This window comes from Patella vulgata, chromosome 1 (genome assembly GCF_932274485.2).
Source record: "Patella vulgata chromosome 1, xgPatVulg1.2, whole genome shotgun sequence".
NCBI classification, from domain to species: domain Eukaryota; kingdom Metazoa; phylum Mollusca; class Gastropoda; family Patellidae; genus Patella; species Patella vulgata.
Genome location: NC_065879.2, coordinates 68,064,437 through 68,090,885, shown reverse-complemented (window position 1 = coordinate 68,090,885; position 26,449 = coordinate 68,064,437). Strand labels below are relative to the sequence as shown.

At 33.8% G+C, this 26,449-nt stretch overlaps 1 protein-coding gene across 3 annotated transcripts in view; it reads left to right on the top strand.

The window, feature by feature from the left end:
• Positions 1–544: 544 nt before the first annotated feature.
• Positions 545–26,449, top strand: part of LOC126821884 (coiled-coil domain-containing protein 60) — a 32,496-nt gene continuing 6,591 nt past the window's right edge. The window contains exons 1-17 of one of the 3 annotated variants that reach the window (XM_050550474.2): positions 545–708; positions 2,978–3,343; positions 4,493–4,576; positions 7,629–7,702; positions 10,973–11,042; positions 11,444–11,568; positions 13,992–14,069; positions 15,134–15,394; positions 16,973–17,083; positions 17,518–17,620; positions 18,942–19,167; positions 20,789–20,800; positions 22,958–23,063; positions 23,501–23,552; positions 24,151–24,260; positions 24,687–24,827; positions 25,087–25,242. In XM_050550474.2, coding sequence (XP_050406431.1) covers positions 3,068–3,343; positions 4,493–4,576; positions 7,629–7,702; positions 10,973–11,042; positions 11,444–11,568; positions 13,992–14,069; positions 15,134–15,394; positions 16,973–17,083; positions 17,518–17,620; positions 18,942–19,167; positions 20,789–20,800; positions 22,958–23,063; positions 23,501–23,552; positions 24,151–24,260; positions 24,687–24,827; positions 25,087–25,242 — 1,985 coding nt within the window. In that variant the 5' untranslated portion in view covers positions 545–708; positions 2,978–3,067. The remainder of the gene's footprint in view (positions 709–2,977; positions 3,344–4,492; positions 4,577–7,628; positions 7,703–10,972; positions 11,043–11,443; positions 11,569–13,991; positions 14,070–15,133; positions 15,395–16,972; positions 17,084–17,517; positions 17,621–18,941; positions 19,168–20,788; positions 20,801–22,957; positions 23,064–23,500; positions 23,553–24,150; positions 24,261–24,686; positions 24,828–25,086; positions 25,243–26,449) is intronic. The other 2 variants (XM_050550493.2, XM_050550483.2) reach the window with 2 other exon arrangements.

Here is a 26,449-nt window from a genome sequence, read left to right as displayed (position 1 = left end):
ATTTTCAAATGTTATCCCAATAGAGGTCTAATAAAAGTAGATACAAGAAGAAATTAAGGAATAGTATTAGTATCAGTATTTAAAAAAAAAAAAAAAAAAAAATGAAAAGAAGATTTAATTTGCCAGACTCTAACTTTCTAAGTCGGTAAATTCCAAGATAAATCCGATTAGCGTCAATGATATCTCAATCAAGCATGGATCTAATCAAGTATAACAAGGAAAACCGCCGATAAACCAAGCTATAACGGGGTCGTTTACACGTAACCATGCAACCATACTAGATCTACAAGTCTGTTATTGATTCGAACATCCAGGCAAGCAAATATTAATTAAAATATCTTTGCAATATATTTATCAAATCTATTTAAAATATAAATTATTTTATCTTTATTTTAATCTATAACTAAAATTGCGAAGTGTTTTATGCATTATTCCAAACTAACCTCATTTATAACGGTAAAATTACCCGTTTGATCCTAGTCCCGTTTTGGATTCAACCGTTACGTTTTTGTTCGAGACTAGCATGCTTTTGTGTAAATGTTTACACTTTTGGCTGTTAATGATCAAGGGAAGAGTAAATTAGATTTATATTATGGACTTTCAGATTGTAATGGGATAGATACATTATGAGGTAAAGATACGTTTGATCGTAGAGGAATAGAGATCTGTGTGAGAAGAGGATAATATTAGAAGATAACGGTTTTTAAGGTGATTTGGTTAAATAACTAGATTTCGGCCGGGCAATTTAATAATTATTTATTTATGCATTTGTTCAATGATCATATCATGTTAAAAGTTTACCGGTACTAAAGTGCACAACATTGAAAGTACGAATTCATTCGTCGATCGTGTACTTTTATCTTTTAGATCGCCCTGTCCCTTTCATCAATTAGTTAATATTTTCCATTGGATATATTGTATGACTGTGCATTATAAATATGAAATACTATATATATAGCCAAGACACTCATCAGTAGATATATCGTGTTGAATTTCAAGGTATAATACATGCATTATTTATTTATTACGCTGAAGATATAGTATTTCCTATTCATTATATAAAATTAATATTATTTTATGTATATAATAGATGGAAATAATAACCTTGGTTTTGATTTAAACACAGACATTGTGGAGCCAAGCAAAAAACACTTAAGAGCGAGGGTATTTGTTTCAATTCATTTATTTATAAATTGGAAACCCTTTATAAATTGAACAGGCGACTCTACTCTTGTCACGTAAGATGCCAGTTGACTCAATGACAAACCTTATGATACAATGAGCACATGCTAACCATTCGGCCATCAAGGCCCCCTTTATAATAAAAGATTGGAAGCTTTGGGAACTTCCCAAATATGTGAAATATGAGTGGTATTATGTATCTATAGATTCACCACATTTTGCATATAACTTATATTTCCTTGTAATGTACAATTACTGATATACATTGACATATTATATAAAATAACTCATGATTTATCAAATAACTGATAGTTTGATTACATATACCTCAATATACAGTAATCAAAATGAAATGGGGTTTTACAACCTAATTTTAAGCACCAACAGAGCCATAATTATGGTGACAGGCATATAGACTATAAATTATTATTTGGTTAATATACAATAACTCATAGTTTATCATTTATCTTACACAGTCAATATACAATAATTCAAAGTTTATAATTTATATTGCATGGTATCAGTACTTAGTATACAATAGCTCATAGTTTATATCTTATATTACATGGTCCATCTACAATAATTACACTACGTGGTCAGTTTACAATAACTTATAGTTTGAATATAACATGGTCCATATAAAATAACTTATAGTTTATAACTTATATAACATGGTCCATATAAAATAACTTATAGTTTATAACTTATATTACATGGTCCATATACATTAACTATAATATATAGTTTTTATCTTGTATTTCATTATCCATTAGATAAAAAACCTCATCTCTCAGTTCTCTGTGTTTTGAGATAATAGATGGTGCTACATGTATATAGTTCCACATAGCAAAGCCCAATGCAAATCACATCGGGCCTCAGTATGCAAAATTGACAATATTTTTCATGAAAACAAAGATTGATTATTGTTATTTATAGTATTTCTGCCACATCCAACTACAATTAAGCATAATCCTACCTGAAACAGGTATAAATCATTGTATTTAAAATCGAGGCGTTAAGCCGCTACTAGGAATGCCATTTTTAAACGGGAGATATGTATGACAATGTATGTCGGATAAAAACAACGCTTCATTAATTTAAACGTGATATTTGGAGTTAGGCGATAATAGAATAAAGTTATCCTATTTTTAAGATGTTACATGCATTAATAAAGAAATTGAGTTTGTCACTTGGAACTGAAGGCACCCAGTCTATCTAAAAACAAGCACATCAGTATATCTCAATGTTTTTAGCTGCGTTCTTGTAGCTAATTGTCCATATACAATAACCTAATTTTTGTAACCTATAGTGTATATCTTATATTGCGTCCATCAACAATAAACTATAGTGTAAAACAGTGATTCGCAACCAGTGTGTGCCACAGGTGTGCCACAAGATCTTTCTAAGTGTGCTGCAAAATTTTAAACGGCACACCCAAAAAATTCTTACTAAAGAAGTCATCTATTTGACTGATGAAATTCAAACACCGTGCTAAAGTAACTTCATAGCCGTGTTTTTCTTTATTTAGTTTGGGTCATTCTATGTGTCTATGACTAGTCTTTGTCTACGGCTGTATGCCGTCTATGACTTGCCATGTTTTTATTTTGCAAAATACAAATATTTTTCATATATATTTAGCCAGGTGTGCCGCTATTTTTCCATGTGTTCCAAGGTGTGCCGTTGGCAAAAAAAGGTTGAGAACCACTGGTGTAAAACTCATATTACATGGTCCATATGCAATGCCTTACTTTGTCAACCAATTGTCTAATTCCAATTTTTGATGTTTGTTTTTCAGAACATAACTCTTATTACTTGGTGGAAAAGAAATGTCGTTGAGTAACTTATTATTTTAAAGGTCAAGAAATAAAAACAAGCGATAAGAAAGATGCCTACCAAAGATCCACGATCTTATATACAGAGAGTAGCGCTACCGATATCTCCACAGAAGGGTTTAAAGATTCAAGCCAGATGTTCTACAGTTTATAACCCTGTCACACCAACACGAGAAGTTGTGCGTAAAGTCAACTACAGACGTCGACAAGAACAACTCCACACACAGGGTTTTAATGCATTAAATCATAAACCTTATAAGGGAATAGGGGATCCATTTTATTTAGACGAGAAACGGTTGGTGCTGAGTGCTCTTGGACAGCTTGATGATGTAAGTCCATGCAGTTATTACATGATGAAATTATTAAATCTTAGAATTATTTCTAATTAGAATTATTGCTCCTTTCAATTATTTTATCGTAACATTTTCGTTGCAATCATTCCCTTATAACATTTTTGCTTCACAAAATTCTTCCCTTATAACATTTTTGCTCCACAAAATTATTATGGCATAACTTTTATCTCCATAAAATTATTGGTTATCGAAATTATTGCGCTTTAAAAAGTATTGCATCATGGTTGGATGGTTGTGATTTTGAATGTATTGAAATATTGCAGCAATTTGATAATTTAATTTAAAAATGGATAATCCAGACTTTGTTAATTATCACAACAACGGTAGTAGTGGAATTCAAGACTATGTTATTCTACAAACATTCATAACTCCATAAGGAATTTGACTGACATTTTAAATATTTTATTTTTTAATATTATCTATTTGTAAACTATATAGCGAGAACTGTCGGCTGTTTATCTAAACCTTACATAATGCATCTTTAAGCTTAGAGCAAGAATTATTTGGCTTTAATTGTTATCTCTATTGAGTATTTCGTTGTGAAGATCTCTGTGAAATCATTGCTTCCTGAATTTATTGCCCCATAAAATTATTGATATGAAGTTATTACTCCATGAAAGTATTGCTACATGTAATTATTGTTTCATTAAACCTATTGCTCTTTATTAAATTATTCCTTTTTACCTGCCTTAAAGATACATTATGGCAGTTCTCGCTATAATAGTTAAAAACTAGATAGTGTAAAGGTAATTTTCTGAAAATTTCAGTCAAATTGATCCACTATGAACCGAAAAAGAAGCGGGTGAAATTTTTGCATAGTCTCGGTCATCATTACTAAAATCATTAATATAAACAGCATAGTCTTGATTATCCACTTTTTTTTATTTAATTATCAATGGCCGTTAGCGGCATATAAGAATCTAATCCAGCCAACATCGAAGGCTAGCCTTGACATCGAGAGTTTATTATGGTCTGGATAAGTTAATTAATGTCTAATTGATAATTTAGATAACATTTCAGGCCTAAAGAAAGACTTGTAATAAGCAGATTTTGCTCTTGCATAATGCATGTTTAAGTTTATATCAGGAATAGTTACGTTAAAGTAATGTTATATTATTTTTTCAGTCAGATGATTTTTACTCAACAAGTAGTTCAGATGAAGATGAAACACATCAGCGTTCCACTATTTCTACGCCTTATAATAGGAATGTACGTAGACCTATAATATTTATATACCTTATTTGACCCAGTTCTGGCCGATTTGTTTCAAAATGAATTAAGAACCCTGGGTTAGAGCTTACATGTATTTTTGATACAATAATCAAGCAAGGTCTGTTTCCATGCTGCATGTAACAATAAATCTGTGTCCAGTTGGACGAGAGAAGAAGAGAAACAGGGTTTAATGTCCACTCAACATAATTCTGATCATTTTGGCGGAAATTATGGTACAAATTTATTTCAATTCAATATAATTTGCTTACACGTATGGTACTTAAAGGAGCTAAATTACTAATATTTGGGACCTAAAATTGACACAAATGGGTCGCAACACATATGATAATGTAATATGAATGTATATAAACATTCAATCGTTTCCATTTTTACTCTAATTTCAAATCAGTTGGATGAAATGGACTGGTTGCTTGTTTATAATCTATTTTTAGTAGGCTTACCGATATATCCTTTAATATTCAAATTATTATCTATTTTACTAATGTTATTTCATGATACCTGATATATTAATAAAATCTAATTTAATATAACATAGCTGTAGTTATGTGGAAGTAAGATATTAATTTTGTTTTGGTATAAGATTTTAATATTAGTTCTCGTGACTTACGAATAATTCACTTGTTTAATCCTGTGTAATGTAAATTCATAAATAAATATACAAGTACTGAACTTTGATTATATATTAAATAACTCAGTCCCTGGACTGTTTTTCAACTATTATTCATATAATACATGACTTAAAATTTTTTCAATTTGATTTTAGTGTGTGCTCATTAGTTTCATAAGACATTCATTAGTCAAAAGGATAGGTCTTTCATGAAGTTGGCAGTTTCCGAATCATGGACTAATTAAAAAAAGTTGATTGCCCGCGAAGAAAAATAATAAAAAAATTAGTGATGTCTACTGATTTAAATTTTTCTTTACAATATGTTAGTCTCAAAATGACAGGGGGGTGGGTGGCCGAATGGTTAGTGCGTGCACATTGGATCAGAAGGTCTGTCATTGAGTCAAGTGGTGTGGTTTCGATTCCCTGCTTGTACGTGACAAGGAGTAGGGTCGCTTGTCCAACCTCATGTTCTCCAGTTTCCTCCCACTGCTAAAGGCCCCTACACGTACATGCAAGTGAATTATAGAAATAAAATTTTACCATATGTTAGTGTTAGACACAAAATGACCTAGTTTGTAGAGTTGAGGTTAAACCTCTCTCTCTCTCTCTCTTTCTCTCTCTCTCTCTCTTTCTCTCTCTCTCTCTCTCTCTCTCTGCATTGTGTTGACAAAATGTTTAATTGTGTGCCAGAAATTAAATGGGGTTTAACGACCTACTATTCTAGGGATAATCAAGATGGGCATACACTATACAGTGTGCTATGAGGAAATTTTGCCCGGGACAAGGGGAAACCATACCGAAAAATTATGATACTTTCTCAGCCAATGCAGGGATTGAACATGCAACCACCAGGCTAGCGAAACAGCGTCTTACCCACTTAGCCACTGTGACTCCCTAATTGTGTGCCTTCTCAGTATTTTACAAAAACAAGTCTATGTTAGTTTATTGAAATCCACAATGTGACAGAAGTACAATAGTTATTTTCATTTTGATAACTTAGATGATTAAAACATTGAAGCTTCATGTTCATCAATAAAAATCATTTATCATTCAGACATTGATTTATCAAGTGGAAGAAATTGAAGATGGCAGCACGTAAACAGTAGAATTTAAGTTAAACTTTAGATCCATAAGTTATGTTAGGATTGATAAATTGGTTACGACTACTTTTTAATGTGTATAGACAGAAAGTCTCTGTGTGCTTTTTAGCCTGGAATGTTGTGCCATGTAGTTAAATGAAAACAAATTTATTTTATTCATATAATTTACATGAACATATAAATTTATGCATTACATATAAATGTATGCTTTCAATTTTATTTGTAACATTCAGTCATTCTTTTTCGTAATACCGTCAAAGCTTATTCATTTATAGCCTAATCTCTTTAGCACATTCAATATACAGTAACACAGTGTTGGTTTGAATAGAAATGACAAGATTTTATTAATAGAATGAGATTAACCCTGTTGGGTTTAGTGAAAGTTGACAGCAATGACTTATGATAAGGGTATTAGTTTGTTATATAAAAGATTAGATGAGATTTATTTTTGTACAGTAAATACATTGAAGATATCAATGTGATCTATCTAGGTGGGGATTTGGGCTAAACTATGACATTTCTTTGAATTCAAACATCTTAGTGATCTTATGCACTATCCTGTTGTATTTTTAACCCATCTGAAAGACTAGACATTTTTCATGCCCTGCCTCAATTTTATTTACTGATTTATGGATTTCTCCCATAATGCATAAGTCAGTGCACACCTCACGATCACCAGCTAAATCTATTTAAAGCCAGCTCAGTTTTTGTTAAGGTTGCTGAGATGTAAATAAGGTTAGACCACATGATTGTTGGCGGGATTGTAGGTTAGGGTTAGGGTAAGCATTGGGGCTAGGTCCAGGATTAGGGTTATGGTTGGGATTAGCGCTAGCCCTTTTTACACCTCGTGACCTATATCAAAAAATTGAGCTGGCCTTATCATTTAGCACTAACCCATCTCAACAAAGCTTTGACGAAGCAGACCATTTGATTGGATGATCTCATATATCAAACAGAACATTTTTTAAATTTTTTCCTTACCCAAAATATTCATTAATATTGACATGATATAAAGATATGAACTACAACATTCAGTTGATGGATCTGCACAATAACCAGAGCATATATAAGTTCACCTTTAAAACATCCTTCCAGATCCTATGGTCTAAATACGATCTGTGTTTTATTCAAATCACTTTGTCCCCTCCATCCCAGATTCAGATTCACACCTCTGCTTTCCACCATGGAATCAGATTACACCCTCCACTCTCAATGTGTCACCACATAATCAGAGTTTTTTCTTTCAGTCACTCTGATGAATGGATTTGTTTACTTGATTTAATGCAATTCTTAACAGATTTGATATGTTTTGTTTTTGTAGACTGCTGCCAAGTTTATGCTAAGAAGAAAAAGAAAAGATTTAAACAATTTAAACAAAGAAGTCAGCCATGGCAGGTAATTTATTTACTGAAATATGTTTATATTCTGTGGGCTTATTGACCAAAAGTTTAGTCATATCAATAATGAATATTTAAATGTAATTAAAATTAGATAGCGAATCTGAGTAATTGTACAAAATTGGAGCTGGTGTTTTTTGATCATGTGAACTTATTATTTACCAATCAAATTGTCTGTATTGGTATTTGGAGATTCATTTTCTGCGGAATTATGGGAATTTTAAACCTAAATGTATAGGAGAGTGATTCTGATTGGTTTAGCAGTTTAAAAACTATTGTCTCATTAAAAGTGTGGAATGATCGAGGAAATGTTGTAACTTACATTCAAGAATCTCTCCAATTTCCACGGAATTGTCACTTCTGACTCAGGATATTAATCTTAAACCCAATGAAGAAATCAATGAAGACAATGCATATGCGGTATTATTATGAAAGGAATATATTATGACAGAAAGCTGAATGAGTTTGTATTGGATAATAAATCATGCAACAAATCATATCATGTGGTTTATTAAGATAAACTGCTTAATAGAAAGATAATAACACATTATATAATCAACTAATATTTTCTTAGGTTATGATAGGAATATAATTAAACAGAGATTTAATTAACTGTTATATAAAAAGTACTCACATAATCCATACTACTGAATTTGTTTAGTGGGTAGGGGGAAAAAACGAAAGAGTATTAAGTGTATAATCTATATTATCATGGAACGTCTTATTCTACCACACTCTGCAGAGTGCCACAGGGAAATTTTACTAATGTTTCTTTCAAAAGATCAAGCGGAGTCAGCTTATTTAAATAAACAATCAACAGATTGTCATCCCACGAAACAAATCAACATCTAATTAAGGAACTCCTATCTAAAAAGATTCACTCACAAGATCAACCCTAAGCAGGGATCCACAAACGAGTGGAGTGCCGGTCCTTATTCCAACAATGTGTCAAACAAGACTAATATGTGCGGCAAATTAGACCGAAATAGCTATTTCTTTATTGGGACAACTGACAAGAAATCTCTCGGTCACAATGTTTCAAATTGCCTGGGTAGAAATATAGTCTACCTACTAACTTGCTAACTATGTGGGAGGCACCGGGGCTAAGTGGGTAAGATGCTGGCTTGGTAGTCTGGAGGTCGCAAGTTTGCTCCCTTTGTTTGCCAAGAAAGTACATCAAGATTTTCCGTTTTGGTTTCCTCTTGTCAGTGGTGCAGGATTGAGGACGTGACAAGGACAGCTGTCTAGTCGTTCAGATGGGACTAAAAAACAAGGCCCTGTGTACACATGGCGTGTATGTAAAAGTTCCCTCAGCCGTTGGAATTCTATATAAGAGTAGGCATTTGCACTGCTGTTCGGGCAAAATTTCCCTCATGGCACACTATATGGCATATGCCCGTCTTCATTAACCCAGTCAGAACAGAACAGTAGGACATTAAACCCCATTTCATTTCACTGCTAACTATGTTAAATACAACACATGGGAGATATTAAACATAAGAGACCTTAATCGGTTGATATACATTTTAATCTCAAAGGACACAACAGTAGAAATGTTACGAAACAATTGAGGTTTAGTGACAAAAATATGTCATTTGGAAATTATCTGAATCAAAATGGATTCACACTTTAAGGACTTTAGCATTGGATGGTTCAACGATAAGATTTAGTCCCAAAAAATTCCACCCTCTTTGTTTACACAATATTATTCACTGAAATCGACAATTGTTTTTTCGCTCAAAATCAAACAGGTCCAGACATTGAATATTTTTGATCTTGATTATTGATTATAGAATTTATTATCATCTGATTTCTGTTAAAGTTATCTAAACAATCAACTTGTATTATTTTATTTGCTTTATGATCGACTCATCTATCATACTTAACTTTGTTCAAAATAAACACTGGACGATTAATCTACTTGTAAAATAAATACTGGATGATAGGTCTACTTGATTTATGTACCGGTATTAGCAGACTAAACTGTCCTTGATACACCGTATAAGGTCAAATTATCGGGAGCATGACAAAATATGATTTATTTTTCGGGCTGTATTAGGCACATGAAGGTGCCCTAAATTTAAAAAATACTCATAAATGTGACTGGGAGACTGAGACATGTTTTCACTGTTAGCCAAGTTTTGCTTTTATTGGCTATGGATTGTATAGATTTATCCATAGAAAGTCAGTATATATTTCTATGATTTATCACACTCCTATTGATTACGAGGAGCCAGGGTGGCTAAATGAATAAGAACTGGCTACCTAACCCGGAGGTCGCGTGTTCGATCCCCGTGTGGGCAGAGAAAGTTCATCAGGATTTGCTGACGGGGTTCCTGATCCTTCTCAGTGGTGCAGGACCGAGAGTCTGGCAAGGGACAATGTATAGTCATTTGGATGGGATTAAAGATCCCTTGGCAGTTGGAATTCAATTTGTAGCGCCACTGTCCGAGCAAAATTTCCCTTATAGCACACTGTATGGCATATGCCCATCTTTATTAGCCCAGTTGGAACAGTATAGTAGGACGTTAAACCCCATTTCTTTTCATTTTCATTTCCTATTGAATACTGTTGAAATAATAACCCCAATTGAAGGAGGTAATTGGCTAAAATCGCCATAGTGGCTCAATAAGTAAGATGCTAGCTCACTTACCCGATAGTCACAGGTTCGATCCCTGTGTTGGCTGTGAAAATTACTCTTAGGATTTTTTAACCAGGAACTAGTTCCATACACTTGTTGTTCTTGCTCTTGTTAAAGAAAAAAACCTAAGGCTCCAACAGTTGAAATTTGATCGACATGAAACTTGGCATGTTTGTTTTTAGATAATCTGGCTTAGATTGATGTCACAATTCCAAAATTGCTCATAGTACGTGTAGATGTAGCTGTACTTGTTCACCATAGTTTCCCCATGTGTGAATGGCTGAGGGCTTACCAAGGAACAGCCTCTAGTCGTTTGGTTTCGACTATAATCTAAGGTCCAGTGTACACATTGATATGCACTTAAAGGAACCCTTGAAAGTTAGAATTTGAATTTAGGGTGAAACAGGGACAATAACAGGCCCTAAATGACTGTAGGGCTGTAAGCAGTAGCATGTTAAGCTTACGACTAAATTTGTCCATGTATGCATTATTTAGAGACAACTAATAGAATGCTGATGGAAACCAAACACACTTCTTGCTGAAATCTGATGAGGTCCTTTTTGTAATTCTAGAGTTGTTCTACATAACATAACAATGATGTTGATTTGTGTTATTTGTGTTTTTCAGGAGTTTAATACGTAATGTAAAGTTGGGTCATGGTTTATTCGATCTCATTAAACAGGAACGAACAGCTAAGGTAAGTTTTATGTAGATCTACAAGTAATCATGTGGTTAGTTACAGACTAGAATGGTTGTTGACTTGATAAAGACAATAAAAACCTTGTGAAAACGTAGCAAATAGTCTCAGCAGCAGGTTGGTAGTAATGATGCCAAGACGCAGAGGTAGAATAGCAAGCCAGGCTAGGGCGCTGGGAGGTCCACAAAAACGGCATAACACAAGGCCACCAGCATATCTCTAATGATCCTGATTCAGCAGGAAGATTTGAATTGATGAAGCAAATCCTAAAATAACCGGGAATTGAACAGAAACAGCCTTTTTTTTCTGCCTTTCGCCTATTATTAACATCTTTGCTGAGTAATTGTTTCCATAAGTATGTGTCTTGTGTTATTGAAAATTAAATTTTTGATCCTTTCTAGAAAGCAGCCATTGCTAAAGCATATCGAGAGAAGGTAGAAGAAGCTAAAAATGCTTGGCAACCGCCAAAATCTGACAGTTCAGATGAATCGGATGATGCAATTCCACATGATGTTGAACTTGACAGGTAATAAAAATTAAATGAACCTAAATGGTCTCCTAGAAAATACATAGAAGTGGTGGTCAAAATATCAGTCTTCTACAGACGGATAGTCTCATAAGATGATAATACTTACTCTTTCTAGACAATCAAGACTATCAAGGGGGCTGCACTACAGACCTCCCATACGTACATGAAGACATTTTATGACAAAATTTGGGCAGTAATCATAGATTGGACTATAATTGGACAATATACATGTATATATCAATGAATTCTGTCTTCCCAATCAAATAATGGCCTATACATCCTTTTTGTGTTGATTTTGCCTTTTAATCAGTGGTGTAGATTTATTATGTAGAGTATTTGTATCATTAAAAGATAAAATCAGACTTGTTCATGTATTGAGTTTTCAGCATATCTTCAAGATATCGATGTTAGATTTGTATCTAAATATGTTTATGCTTCTAACTAGATTTTGGCACATTGCTTATTTAACATAAGTAGGCTATATTATTTTGATCAATCCGATTTTCAGTTTTATTATATAATTTGTATTTTTTATACGCCCACATTTTCCTGTGGATGTATATTGTTGTCACCCCTCTCTGTCCAGACGTCCATTTGTGGACACTCTATACAGGTCACAATTTTTATCTGTTTTTTGCAGAAACTTGAAAAATAGGTTCATCTCCCATGGATCTTGGTTCCTTTCAAAATTGGGATGTATAGGACCATAACTTCATGGATTATTGCCCCTGGTTGTACGAAAAATCACATATTTAGCTTGTGGACACTCTAGAGGTCACAATTCATAACCGATTTTGATGAAACTTGAAATGTACATGTATGTTTATAACACAAAGATCTCAGTTTCTGTCGATATTGGATCGTGACTTCCTGGATTATGGCCCCTGTGGTTTTTAGCTTGTGGTCCCTCTCGAGATCACAAATTTTATCCAATTTAAAAAAATTTTTTTTTAATATATCAGCGTTATACCATAATGATGGTTGAGTTTGAAGTTCGAAAATCGGACCGAAACTGCCTGAGAAAATGAACACCCCTTGTACGCAAATAGTGTAAAAGTATGGTATATCACATTTGAGGACTCTCTAGAGGTTTTGATTCGATTTTGATGAAACTTTTAATTTAAGTTTTTAACGTTAATATCTTGGTTCCTTTTGATAATCGCGCATATCAGAACATAACTTCCTGGATTATACTCCCTGCATGATTGTATGAAAAATCACGTTTTTAGCTTGTGGACCTTCTAGAAAAACTGTTTAAATATATCACAGTTACACCCTAATGAAATTTCGTGAAAATCAGACCAAAACTGCCTGACAAAATGGCAATTCCTTGTACGCAAATAGTGTAAAAGTATGTCATACCAAGTTTGTGGACACTCTAGAAGTTACTATATTTATCCGATTTTGATAAAACTTAAAATATATGTTTATATCCAAAAGATCCCAGTTCGTGCATATCAGAACATAACTTTGTAGATTATGGCCCCTGATTGTACAAAAAAAATCACATTTATTTTGTTAGCTTGTTCTCTGTCCATCTCTTGCAAAATATGGGAGTATCTTGCATGTCAACCGCTTTTTTATTGGACTCAAATTAACACCAGACAAGTTCATCATCCACTGATCTGTTTATATATTCGTGTGCAGCAGCTCTGAATATATGATAGATCTAATGCCATGTAAAAAATAATCAGAACCATAAAGAGGAAGGAAAGATATAATTTTAATTACATTGTATTTTAATTAGCTTCTATAATGAGACTAGTTTAAAAGCTTCATGTTTGTTATAGACTACTGTTTTATGAGTGGCATAAAAATAATCATTACAGTTCTTTGGAAGACGGGGGGGGGGGGGGCGTTGGATGGCTGAATGGTTAGTGTGCGCACGCTGTATCATAAAGTCTGTCATTGAGTCGACTGGCGTGGTTTCGAATCCTCGGTTGTACGTGGCAAGGAGTAGGGTCGCCTGTCCAACCTCGTGGGTTTTCTCCGGGTCCTCCGCTTTCCTCCCACTGCTAAAGACCCCTACGCGCAAGTGAATTATGTAAATAAAATTAAACTGTGTGTTAGTCCCGAAATGACCTAGTTTGAGTCGAGTGGACGTTAAACCCCATTTCTCTCTCTCTCTCTCTTTGGAAGACAATTCTTGAATTTTGCTTGAACCTATGTAAATAAACTGATTATGTAAAGCACAGTATTTTAAAAACGAAATATCTACCTTTTACACTGATAGTGTGGTTTCACCAATTATCTCCATAGAATAGTTGTGATTATTGCAAATTTATATTTAATTCTAGTGCTTTGTGTAGATATATTCACAATTAGTTATTTAAAGGCCGAGTTGGAATTATACATTGCTATAATGATATCCTAGTAGTTAGAGTGCTTTATATATTTTTGCTATATTTTCTGATTGACAGTAGTTATTATTCTGGTGATGAGAGAGACAGTATATTTCTAACACAACCTAAAGATCACAAAGGTGTGGCTTTCTCCAGGTAGGATAAACATTTCTCTTAATGGGAAAATTTTATTGCTTACATTAGTATATGCTTCAAATTTCATAAGATAGTATATTATTATACAATATTAATATAGGCTTTGTTATTATTATTGTTATTTACTCATGAAATCTTTGTAGAGTGCCGGTAGTCAAATTTGGTGACATCAAAATGAAAGGCACAACCTACCAGAATGTACAGCATTATTTTATATGTATTACACCTCCTAGCAGACTGCATTAAATTCACATTGAGAAATAGGTCGGGGAAATAATCGTCGCAACATTTCTCAGAAAGCAACCAACCTAAAAAACAAAAAAAAAACAAAACAAAAACCTATTTGTAAAGAATGGGTTGGTTTATAGAATTATTACTATTTTGATGTACAGAGAGAAATAAAGATGGTGGCATAGCTTAAAGGGCCAATCCCGATAATATTTTGGAGAATAAAACTGGTTAATTTTGTGTTAAAATTGCTTAAAATCCTCTACCTTAGGGCCGAACAACTCACTTAATATATTTGATACGTTTTCAAACAACTTAAACCCGTCAGTCTTAATCTGGAGGTGGGGACCGGTGCCCAAAGTTGTATTATGCGGTGTCTGGATAAAACAAGCCTTTTATTTTATAAAAATAATGTGTAGGTGAAATTTACCTTTCGTTATCAAGTACAGCACATGGGTCATTCACTGTATAAACCTCTAAAGGAACGGTAATCGATTATCAGGTCACCCAACGAAAGAATTGACCCAAAATCTTAAAAGGATTACGTGTCCGGATAAGCAGTTTTGACGTTCACGTCCAAATGACTCAATATTTTGAGCTGAAATTTTGAGACAGAGTAAAATACACCATTTCTTTATATTTTGGCACTTAACTTTCATACCTACTCAGACTTTTAAGTTTGAGACTCTGTTCAATTTGGCATAGACCCTTTAAGATATAGTTGACTGATTTAATTGAATCATTTTTGGATGAGTATATGTTTTGGTAAGGGCACTTTAACTTGGTTTTCAAAATGGCGGCAGTTTTTAAATGAACAGTATGTTTTATGATTTTAGTGATGGGGGTTCAAGACCAAGTAGTTCACGTTCAACACCTCGAAAAAAGAAGAAAAATATTCCTCCACGTCCCTTCACACCAAAATACACTAGTTTATCGGAGGTCACAGATCATACGCAAGATTTTGAGACAAATTTAAACAGCAGTAGATCTCCTACTAGGGATGCATCACCCGAGTCACTGCCTGTCGTGCCAGTCGTTTCGGCCAATACTTCTATTGTCAGTGCTGACTGTAAAAATCCTTCATATGATGTCTCCAGGTTTGTTTTTATTTTCCATTGGGGGTGATGGTGGTTGTGTGGTAGGTGAATAGAATGTCCCAGGACATGAACCAAGAATCTTCAGCATTGTTCAAGTCTGGCTCTCACTGGTTAATCTTATCTGATATCCAGATTGGTAGTGTAGGTAAGGCATCCCTTGGTACTTGGGGGCGGTGGTAATCAAGTGTTCAGAGAAATGGAAATGAAATGAAATGAAATGGGGTTTAACGTCCTACTGTTCTGCTCCTATACTGGGCTAATGAAGACGGGCATACGCCATACAGTGTGCTATGAGGGAAATTTTGCCCGGGCAGCAGGCTGACATGGAAAGTTTGGGATGTGACAAAAATAGACGAAGTATCCTTGAAGAGTAGGCAAATCCCCTGACCTTGCACTGCACATGTAACCATTCCTTGTCATTTAGTTTAGACTATTTTGAGCAACATGATTTGTTTGCAATAGTACATTACATTGGTTGTACATAGTTTTTGCATTACATGGAATTTGCCCACATGAATATTTTGGCTGTAGGAATTGATTCCAACTTTGTAATAATGAACTTGAAAAGTAATGCAATGGGGTTTAACGTCCTACTTTTCTGGACTGTCTTTGCTAATGAAGTTAGGTTTTCACTTCAAACAATTAACCACCTATAGAATCAATGCATTAATTGGTCCTACATGTGTAGCAACAGATAATCAATATGATTGAAGTAGATATCCAAAATTAGGTTTTCACTTCAAACAATTAACCACCTATAGAATCAATAAATTAATTGGTCCTACATGTGTAGCAACAGCTAATCAATATAATTGAAGTAAATATCCAAAATCTGAGTTCTGATTGTTTTGGGATTAGTTTTCGGCTTAAAGACAACAAAAGAACTTTCATCGACTGGTATGCAGGCCAGCGGCGGATCTACAAATTTTTGCAGGCTCCTGTTAAAAAAATTTGTCAGTTGACAATGCATGATGCCATCATCGTTTAATTATGTTGGCATACATACACAAAGAGAGAAATCCAACACTCCATGTGATGTCAATTTTTATAATGAATTAATAGGATCACATTGTGATTCAATTTTATTGATGCAAAGCATTAATTGTGATATCACACATGTCTATATTATTATTTTGTGCTTTGAATGCTAATCCCATCCCACCATCTGATGATAAAGGATAAAGCACAAGACCATTACACTTTTCTCATAAAGTGTTGTTTTACAATTATTTTTATGTAGCTGAGCAAAGTGGTGTTTGCCCCCCCCCCCCCAACCCCCTCTAGATCCGCCCCTGCAGACGCAGTAATTTTTGTTACAGGTTCAATAACTACCTTAAAAAAAGCTGAGCAGAGTGGGGTTTGGACACCACCACCCCCCTCTGGATCCGCCCCTGCAGACGCAGTAATTTTTGTTACAGGTTCAATAGCTACCTTAAAAAATGCCGCGCCGGCAATATTATCTACCTGACATTGCTAGTTTCACACGTTGCTTTTCTTGTTTATCCTAAAATTTTATCAAGAACACAGACATTTTCTAATGTTACTATTTCTTTATATTTGATTTAAATCTATTTTCAGAGATTCACTGTTTCGTCAGCTATGTGTATTAAACTGGATATTAGAAGCTATGAATTTAGATCAGGGATATTCAATGTGTCCAATAACAACTTGCTGGAAACTTACAAAAAGGTAAATATTTCATATATTTCCCTGTAATAAAAGCCTTAGTGGACAAGGCGGCTAATAAATTTTCCCTTATTTAAATTGAACAAAATATTGTAATAGATGGAAAGAGTTCTTTAAATAGTAATTTAGAAGATTGTAGAAATTAATGAATTATTTTTCAGACAACTTAGCGATAAAAGATAGCGACATGAAATCAATGGTACATATCTATTTAAATAATTCACTTGGTGACGCTGCTCATGGACATGCACAAGGATGGGATCAAAATCATGCCCATCTACTCATTAACAGATATTAGACTACTCTGCCACCGAGTGACCCTCCTCCCCCCCCCCCACACACACACACTCCCCATTATCATTAGAACATAGCTAACTATTATTTATGAATAGGCCATTTTTTTATGATTCTCATTTATTACATGTATTTTATTACAGTGATATTGGTGGTAGTAAAATATCAACTAAAAAACTACAGAAAGAAAAAACAACAGAAACTAATTGGAACCATTTTGTGACAAATACGGGTGTTCATTCTAGGGTGATTATATACTTTTACACGCTGTGGGATGTTATTTCTTTTGATCTCCCATGCATGTTATGAAACGTATCAAATGAATGCCAGTTTGTGAACTGAAATGTAATGCACGTGCAACTTACGACTTGTTTTCTTAATTTTGTCGTATCAGTCGCAGGGCCGATATGGACTAAACCATTGTCTTATAGGTGAAATCAATTAGGATAGATTTAACATTGATGTCGGTGTGTAAGACAAATATTACCCTAATACCCTCGGTCGATATGTGAAATAACCCACCTACGACCTTCAGTGTCAGTTATTTCACATATCAACCCTCGATTAGGTTAATATTTATCTCGTATATGTATAGACACACCTGTCATAGCTTTTTATTTAAGCCCTGAGTAATATAAGGCTATATTTGAAAATATATTTAATCTCAGATACAGCTGCATAAGTTGAAAAGGAGTTCATGACATGTTTTTATTTCAAAAACTGAAAGCTAAAAACATAAACCATCCTCATTGACTAATGGTAAAGGGAGGAAACTCTATTAATCATGTCAGTGATGAATGACAGAGAACCCGACATAGAACAGTGTCTAGTCATTCGGATGGGGCAGAAATCCAAGGTCCTTTGTACACGTTGGTGTGCATGTAAAAGAACCCCTGACCAATGGAATTCAATGATGATTAGGTGGAATGTCACTAGCTGTCTGGGCAAAATTTCCTTCATAATTCTTTAGCCAGATGATTCTTTGACAAAATGAAAAAACGAAAATGAAAACATCCCTTGCATATCCTATTTTTTGGAAAGAGTGTCTGAGAAATGAGATGGGGTTTAATGTCCCACTGTTCTGCTCTGAATGGGCTAATGACCTTGACTTTTCGTCCATTCTGAACGATTATAATATGTTGTCTCTTGCCAGGCCCTATGTCTGTACTACTGACAAGGGGGAACCAATCCGGAAAATCCCAATGAACTTTCTTGGCCAACACCCGGATTGAACACAGGACCTCCAGGTTATCGAGCCAACATCTTACTCATTGAGACACTGTGGCTCCCGATTGTCTGAGAACCAGAATATATTTTTTGTATGACCAGATTGAACGCAGGACCTCCAGGTTATCGAGCCAACATCTTACTCACTGGGCCACTGTGGCTCCCAATTGTCTGAGAACCAGAATATGTTTTTTGTATGACCAGATAGCACTATATAAATTTAAATGCCATTTTTGAAAATCTGTTAAAAGGTGAAAGTCGTCAAAGCAGCATCACACATCTAAATTTAATATTATTTTTCCTTTCATCACTCTCATATCGCATAATTTGTATTTAATAGATGAATAAAAGATCAAGTGGACAGAGATTAAGTCGACAGTTTACAAGCAGACGTGTATTTTTACGTACTTCTGTTCAATCATCAGTTAGTCCTAGTAACAGTGTAACACAACTTAATGTCAATTCCTTGTCCAATCAGCTTCATCCAGGGGGCACTATTCCAGAAGATTCATCTGTATCTCCTGTACAGGAACCACCAGAAGAAGAAGAAACAGCTTATAGCAGAAGTAAGTAAATGAAATTAGTTATGTTGTAATTGATGTTCTGAAAAAAGATGCTCCGATTAAGGCCACACAAAAAATATATTCTGGTTCTCATACAAACCTTTTAAAAAAATAGATGTGGGAGGGCATTTTTGGGGGGCCGTTTTTTGTTTTTATTTTGTCAAAATACTCAAAATCTAGCTAGTTTTTCATTTTTAAGAAACACACAAAATTTTTAGAAATTCAATATTTATTCAACTCTTAATAAGAAAAACAAAAAAAGAGTAAGAATTTAAAATAACGACCAAATAATTCTGTGACTTCATCTATCAACATCAACTCCTGGGAAAATGTTTTCAAATTTACTTGTTTTATTTTGGCGACCATTACTTAGATCTGTGTAGTATCGATACCATTCTCATTGTTAAAGCATGGATTTTGTTGGCAATTTAAATCAAAGTCTGCACCCTCAATCTCCCTGCAGAGAATATTTTTGGTCATCTCTCTCAGAGTCATATTCCTAGGGAAAGATAAGGCATTTTGATTGTAAAAAAAAAAAAAGACAGAGCAAGAGCAAAATTGTTGCCATCTTTGCTAATAATAGAGTACAATTCCATTATCCAGTGCTGTTCGTGATTGTCAATAGTGTTTTCCATGGTTATACGTTATTGATAGTCTAGTCAAGTATTCATTTCCTGTTATCAAGAAATGTATAATAGAGTTACTTTCCTTGATTGCGGGAAATATGAACGAGCATGTTTCATTGCCTTTGTTTTAATTTTTTTATTTTGTCAATAAAAACGTGTGACTAGGCCCATTTTTGATGATAGTACAGCGGTATTTGATAACTAAAATATTTTTTTTGTGTGTCCTTATTACAATAAGTAGAGGTTCATGGAGACTCAAAACCTGAAATTCGCCAAAGTTGTAGGTTTAGCAATTATACGGCCGTACTTCCTATTTAGACACAAATGCCTGATGTTACTGTCCACTGTCTGTGCTGGTATTGTAGCTGAACTGCTATATTTTGTTATAAAGGGAATTCACACACTCTTTACTGAACTACAGTGTTGATTACAAATCACAATTTTGCTTGTATGCTCAAATTAAAAAATCATATTGGTGTTCAGATTAGATTGTATGCAAAACTTGAGACAAATCTCTCAGTGATTACTGATATACAGACCTTTTAACTTTCAGTGTAGGAGTCCTACAAATTATATAGTAGTTTTCAAGTAGTTTAACCTTTAAATAGTCATTGTGGACACACTTTATTTTGATGTAATGGTCTCACCTGTCAACATTTTACTTGGTCAGATCCAAGTACATATTTTACATGATATTAAAGACCAAAATCAACTAGGGAAGTGGTTCTGTGTCAAAATCTTGTTTTACAGAAAACACCAACATAGTTTTGTTTTGTTTCGTTTCAAAACTTGCTGTAAACATAAATTACTACTTAGAAATGGCTAAATCATTCTCAGTGATCATAATAACCATCATCCATTACGTTTTTCAATATATGCATTTATTCTGAAGTTATTCTGACAGTGTAAATAATTTCTGAGACAAAATTAGAAATAATAATACTTTAAGATTTATTTTTATCTTTTTTATCTAATTTAATTCTAACATTTATTTTTAGTGGGATCAACAGGTAACAAGTCATATTTTATGTACATTGTAATGTCACATCACATCACTGACCTATATTAACCCTTTAAGCACAACATAATAGTTTTTTGGCATCTGGTTCCAGTAAATGATTCATTGTTTTCTGGTTTTAAAGAAATATTGTCAGATAACACAAGACACAATTATATGGAATACATGTTACTTGAAAGTTTTATTTCTGGCGATGTTTCGACAAGGTTTCTCTTCTCTTTATCAAGCAAAGACAAGAGAACCCTCATTCAAACATCGCCAGAAATAAAACTTTCAAGTAACTTGTATTCCATATAATTGTGTCTTGTGTTATTCTCATCCAGTTACTAAATGCCACTCAAACAATTTATATTATCAGATATAGAAAGGAATTAAAATACTCCGAGTAGCAACTTAAAGGGTTAATGTCACAATAAATCTTGCATCACATCACAGAATGTTGTTTATTTGTTTCACACAAGTTTTTGATGTGCACCTCACTTAATGATATATGTTTGATATCAAATATTATGGTGTTGCCTTATATAAGATATTTAAATATTTTATTCCATGATTATTTCTTTACTCATTGTTTGTGGTCTATGAATTTAAATATATATAAGATATTATAACTATTGTACAGTGTTGTATTACATGTGTGTTGTGGTTTGAATTAATGTGTGATAATATAATAATCTACTATAAAAACCCTACAATATTCAATGTATATTATACCTTTAATGTTTCTTGCCAATATTATTTATAAAAATTGATTGTATTTTTAGGGAAAGAATTTAATGGATTAGAATGGGGTTTTAATATCTCGTAAACACACGCCTTGGTTAATATGGGGACTCATGTATGGGTATTGTCATTTGTGTTGCTATGCATGCAGGGGGGTTGGATGGCTAAATGGTTAGCATGTGAAGGTCTGTCATTGAGCCAACTGGTGGGGTTTCGAGTCCCCAGTTCCCCAGTTGTACGTGACAAGAGTAGGGTCGCCCTTCCAACCTCGTGGGTTTTCTTCAGGTCCTCCGGTTTCCTCCCACTGCCAAAAACCCTTACGCACAAGGGAATTATTGAAATAAAATTGAACCATGTGTTAGTCCCAAAATGACCTAGTCTGTGTCGATGGGACGTTAAACCCCATCTATCTCTCATTCTTTGCTATGCGTGCAATGTGAGTTGAGCAAAATTTTCTGCCCATTCTTTTTCCATTTCCAGCTATCAAGGGTTCCTGTACACAGGTGGACTAGGCACTCTTACTATCAGGCCTTGCAAGTGCCACCCAAATCTAGGTTCCTTGACAGCTGGAATTCAAAACTGAGCAGGCCAAAATGACACTCATTGAGCAAAATATAACTCGCACATTGCAGACATATTTATAGATATAAACAGAAAGTTCATATGGTAGTCTCAAAATGACCAAAATAATGTTTCTACGAGAAATTATACATGATTCCAAATCATTCTAATCCAAGACAATTGTTGTTTAACCAGTGAGCCAAACTGGGCTAGTTGTGTACAAATAATCAGTAGAATAAGTAAATCGGAAAGTTTTCTCTCTAATTGTGCTAACCATCCAAATGTATTTAAATATCAGACTGTGGAAAATGTTGATTATTCACGATGGTGTATTACGCTGTTCCACTGGGAAACAGTTACCATTTTGTTTTGCTCAAACAACATTTAGTATCTCAACTTTTTATCTAGAATCAGACCACTATTTAGAAAGTTGTAAAATTGTTTTTTACCATTATGATTTAAACATATAGCCATTTGGTAGTTTATAGTTTCTATACACTGCACTCAAAACTTGCAAACTAAATGCCCATTCTCAAAGCGAAATAGTTTAAATTAAATAGTGGTAAAAACAGCTTGCCTTTTGTTTATTATAACCTAGTTTTCAACTTTCTAAGAGATATTTTATTAACTATACGATACTGTTAGTCTATAGAAAATAGGAAAGAAACCCAATGTTTTCCTTTCACTACATTCACGAGAACAATAAGAGGGTATTATTATAAAAGTAACTGGGAGAAATTATGTTTTATCAAATATCTTCTTAAGAATCTGCCCCCAACTTCAGACCATGGACCTGATGCAGTTTTTGAAATTAGAGAACCATACTTATTGGCCTGGGTTGTATATCTGTTTTGTTTTGTTTCAGGTATATTTAAGTTTTTAGATGAATATTACGCTACTTTAAAACCAGAGACTGACGGTCCAGATAAAACAGACGACACTACTTCCGAACGACATAAACGAGAAAAACGGTAATTATTATAAAACACTCACAAACCAGCAGATAGTCTTTGACAATGGATTAACTCCCTTTAAATTTGAATTAATTCTCCAGCCCAAAGGTTAATGCAGGCTGAAAGATTATTACAATCATGTACCTTATTGTCTGAGGATCCGTGATACTTTTTCAAAGAAATGCAAGCTTTCAGATTAAATGTGGATTTGGCCACAAGTCCTTGTATTCCTGCCATGTAAGTGCCTAGGTAATCATTTCTAAACACTAGCCGAACTTAAGTCATCATTACTATTGTCAAAGCTTTTCAAACGTGTGTTCAAACTTTGTTTTGCTTTTCAATACATAAAATTCAAGTAGAATTTACAAAAAAAGTTTCCATGAAGTCCGTTTACATCAGTCATTGGACCAAATTTCATCAATGATAAGGATGATGATGATTTCATATTATTTCAGAGCAAGTATATCAGATGGTAAATCATCGAGAAAATCCCACAGAAAAAGTTCTGTAAGTTGATTTTGTAATTCTTATGAAAACAAAAGAAAGGAAATGAAATGAAATGGGGTTTATCGTCCTACTGTTCTGCTCCAAACTGGGCTAATGAAAACGGGCATACGCCATACAGTGTGCTAGGAGGGAAATTTTGCCCGGACAGCGGCACTACAGCCTACTTTTATATCGAATTCCAACGCCAATGTGTATATGGGACCTCAGTTTTTTGTCCCATCCGAACGACTAAGACAGCTGTCCTTGTCAGGCCCTGCCCTCCGTCCTGCATCACTGACAAGGGGGAACCATGCCGGAAAATCTGGATGAACTTTACCTCCAGGCTAGCGAGCCAGCGTATTACTCACCTAGCCACCGTGACACCCTAAAAACAAAATTATATATCTGATAGATTACAAGGTAGTGTAAAAACAATGGAAAATGAAATTGTAATTGTTTTTTAACTGTTCACCCCAGTCATGTAATTTGGCTGTAGTCACGACAGTAGTTTGTGATTAAATTGTTCATGATTAAAGCAGTTAGAGAAACACCACTAAGACCAATACAGGATGTATTTTATGTTGTTAAATATTAAATTGTTGTGATTTATTATTTGTAGAAACAAGAACGAAGAGAATCACGAGTTCAGTCAGCTCGTACCAACTCTACAGATGACAGACTTCCTTCTCGTGGGTCAAGCACTAACTCTAGAATTATCAGACCTAAAAGGTAAATTCAAAACCAGTTGTTTTCTAAAGACTAATCTTGTACACAATCTTGTGTTTTAAATATTAATTTTAAGATTTATTAATTTAGTTCAGTTAATTTGATGGAAAACCGACAGTTATAATTTGTGTAAGTAAAGGCAGAAATGAAGCACTATCATTTAACACATACATTAGTCAAAATATGAAGATTAAAGGGTCTTACTGTAATTAATGGAATGAAATGCAGTTTAATGGCATATCAGAAAAAAAATAAAAGCAAATAACATAATCTAGTCTAGGTAAATAATACTACTAAATATATATGAATATGTAAAACAATCAGTTATATATAATATATGTGTGATTCTTGCTATAATAATGATGCTTTCTCTTGGGTTGATAATATTATGCCGAATTTAAATCTTTCTGATTTCAAATTATTTTTTAGTTCTCCAGGTTTGATAGAATATCAAGCAACGTTACCTAGCAATAAATACTCCACACTGTCAACAGATTTCCGACTTAAGTTTGAAGAGATCCAGGAAGATAAGGCATTGACCTTACATGAACTTTTACAGCAATTAGATAGGTTTGTCACCTATTTTTCATGGATTTGTCATATATTTTAATTTTTTTCTTCAAGCACCAAAAAACTTTGTTCATGAGTATTTAGACTATGCATTTTGTGTTTACTTTGGGAATACTAATTAATTAACTTTGGGTTCAGTCCAAATTGTGCTTACCAGTAAGTGCCAATAGTCCTGAATTAAATTTAATTATAAGAGCTATGTTATAACATGACGTAACAATGTCTTACACATATCTATCTTTTCTAATTTGTTTTTCAGAGAAAGGTTAGGAAAATGTCAGAACAAGTTTTCTGCCATGAGACCCAAGAGCAGTATCGTACATCGTGCTTTAGATGAGATGAGAGAAGAGGGAAGTAAACTTATGACACAATCGGCACAACAACTTCGTAAAAAATCATCTTTTAAGGGAAACTGGTATGTAAAATATTTTTCACAATATGTAACTGAGATGAAGCATTTCCTTATTTTGTATTGTGGGGCAATGGCAACATCAAGACTAAATTAAGGTAGTATGGGTCTGTTGCATATGTTATGAAGGAGTCATAATTAAACAAATACACAAATGGTAAAACATCAATATTTTACTTGTCTAGTTATGCTATTATATTTCTTTATTTGCTATACAGTAAGATTATACGAAGAATATATATGTCCTCATTGTCAGGTCGCTTAAAGAAAAAATCATTCACTTTTTAACAAAAGCATGAAAATTGGCATATAGGTATAGTTATTAGAGCGGAACATATAGGTTCTCACCTCAAATATTTAAATAGTCAAAATTTAAACTTCAGCATTCACTGATGAATTCATCAGCAGGGTTTTCGTAATTTGTAATCATATTTCCAAGTTTATTTTCTGAAAACACACAAAAAAATTCCTCGACTTCTGAAAGTTTTTTAGTCGCCTAAAACCTATTGAAATGTCTCAAAATGCAAATTTATTAATTGCACTATGATCGCACAAGCCACCTGTAGTAAGGGAGTTAGAGCTACACGCTGACATGTGTGTCATCTGCCAAAAAGACACAAAAGAAAAACAATGAAATCCAAAATAGAAACTAGTAAATTAGACCAAAATTAAGAACTGTTGTTATCTTGGATATAACTTTTAAGATGTAAAAACCATTATGATTCAACCACTTTTTGACTATTATAATAATCTTTGTCATTTTAAAATAATGGCACATATTGTTATCTATAACTTACAACTGCCTAAATGGATCCTGGTTTCATTAGCCAGGTTGATGCAGAAAAGTAGGACGTTTCATTTTCTATTTGTCATTTGATGTGATGGCAACAACATTTCTTACCTGGGATATTTATACATAGATTACAGTTTCCTTTAGATTCGTTGACCTCAAATGGTATTTAGTTTTAAACTACAATAATTCATAGATTTAAAAGAATACAACTTTCCTACGACTCTGTTTAGGCAGTTTAATTTTAAAATGTCTCTGCTTCAAATTGTTAGCGAGAAAGTAGTAGGAAGGAAGAAGAACTTTCTGGTTACTTAAGTAGAGTTTTTAAACCGTTTTATTTTTAGGAATTAGTAAATTCTTCTTTGAATCCAAAATGAATCAGATCATATCTGAGAACATTAAAAACTACCTGATGCCAATTTT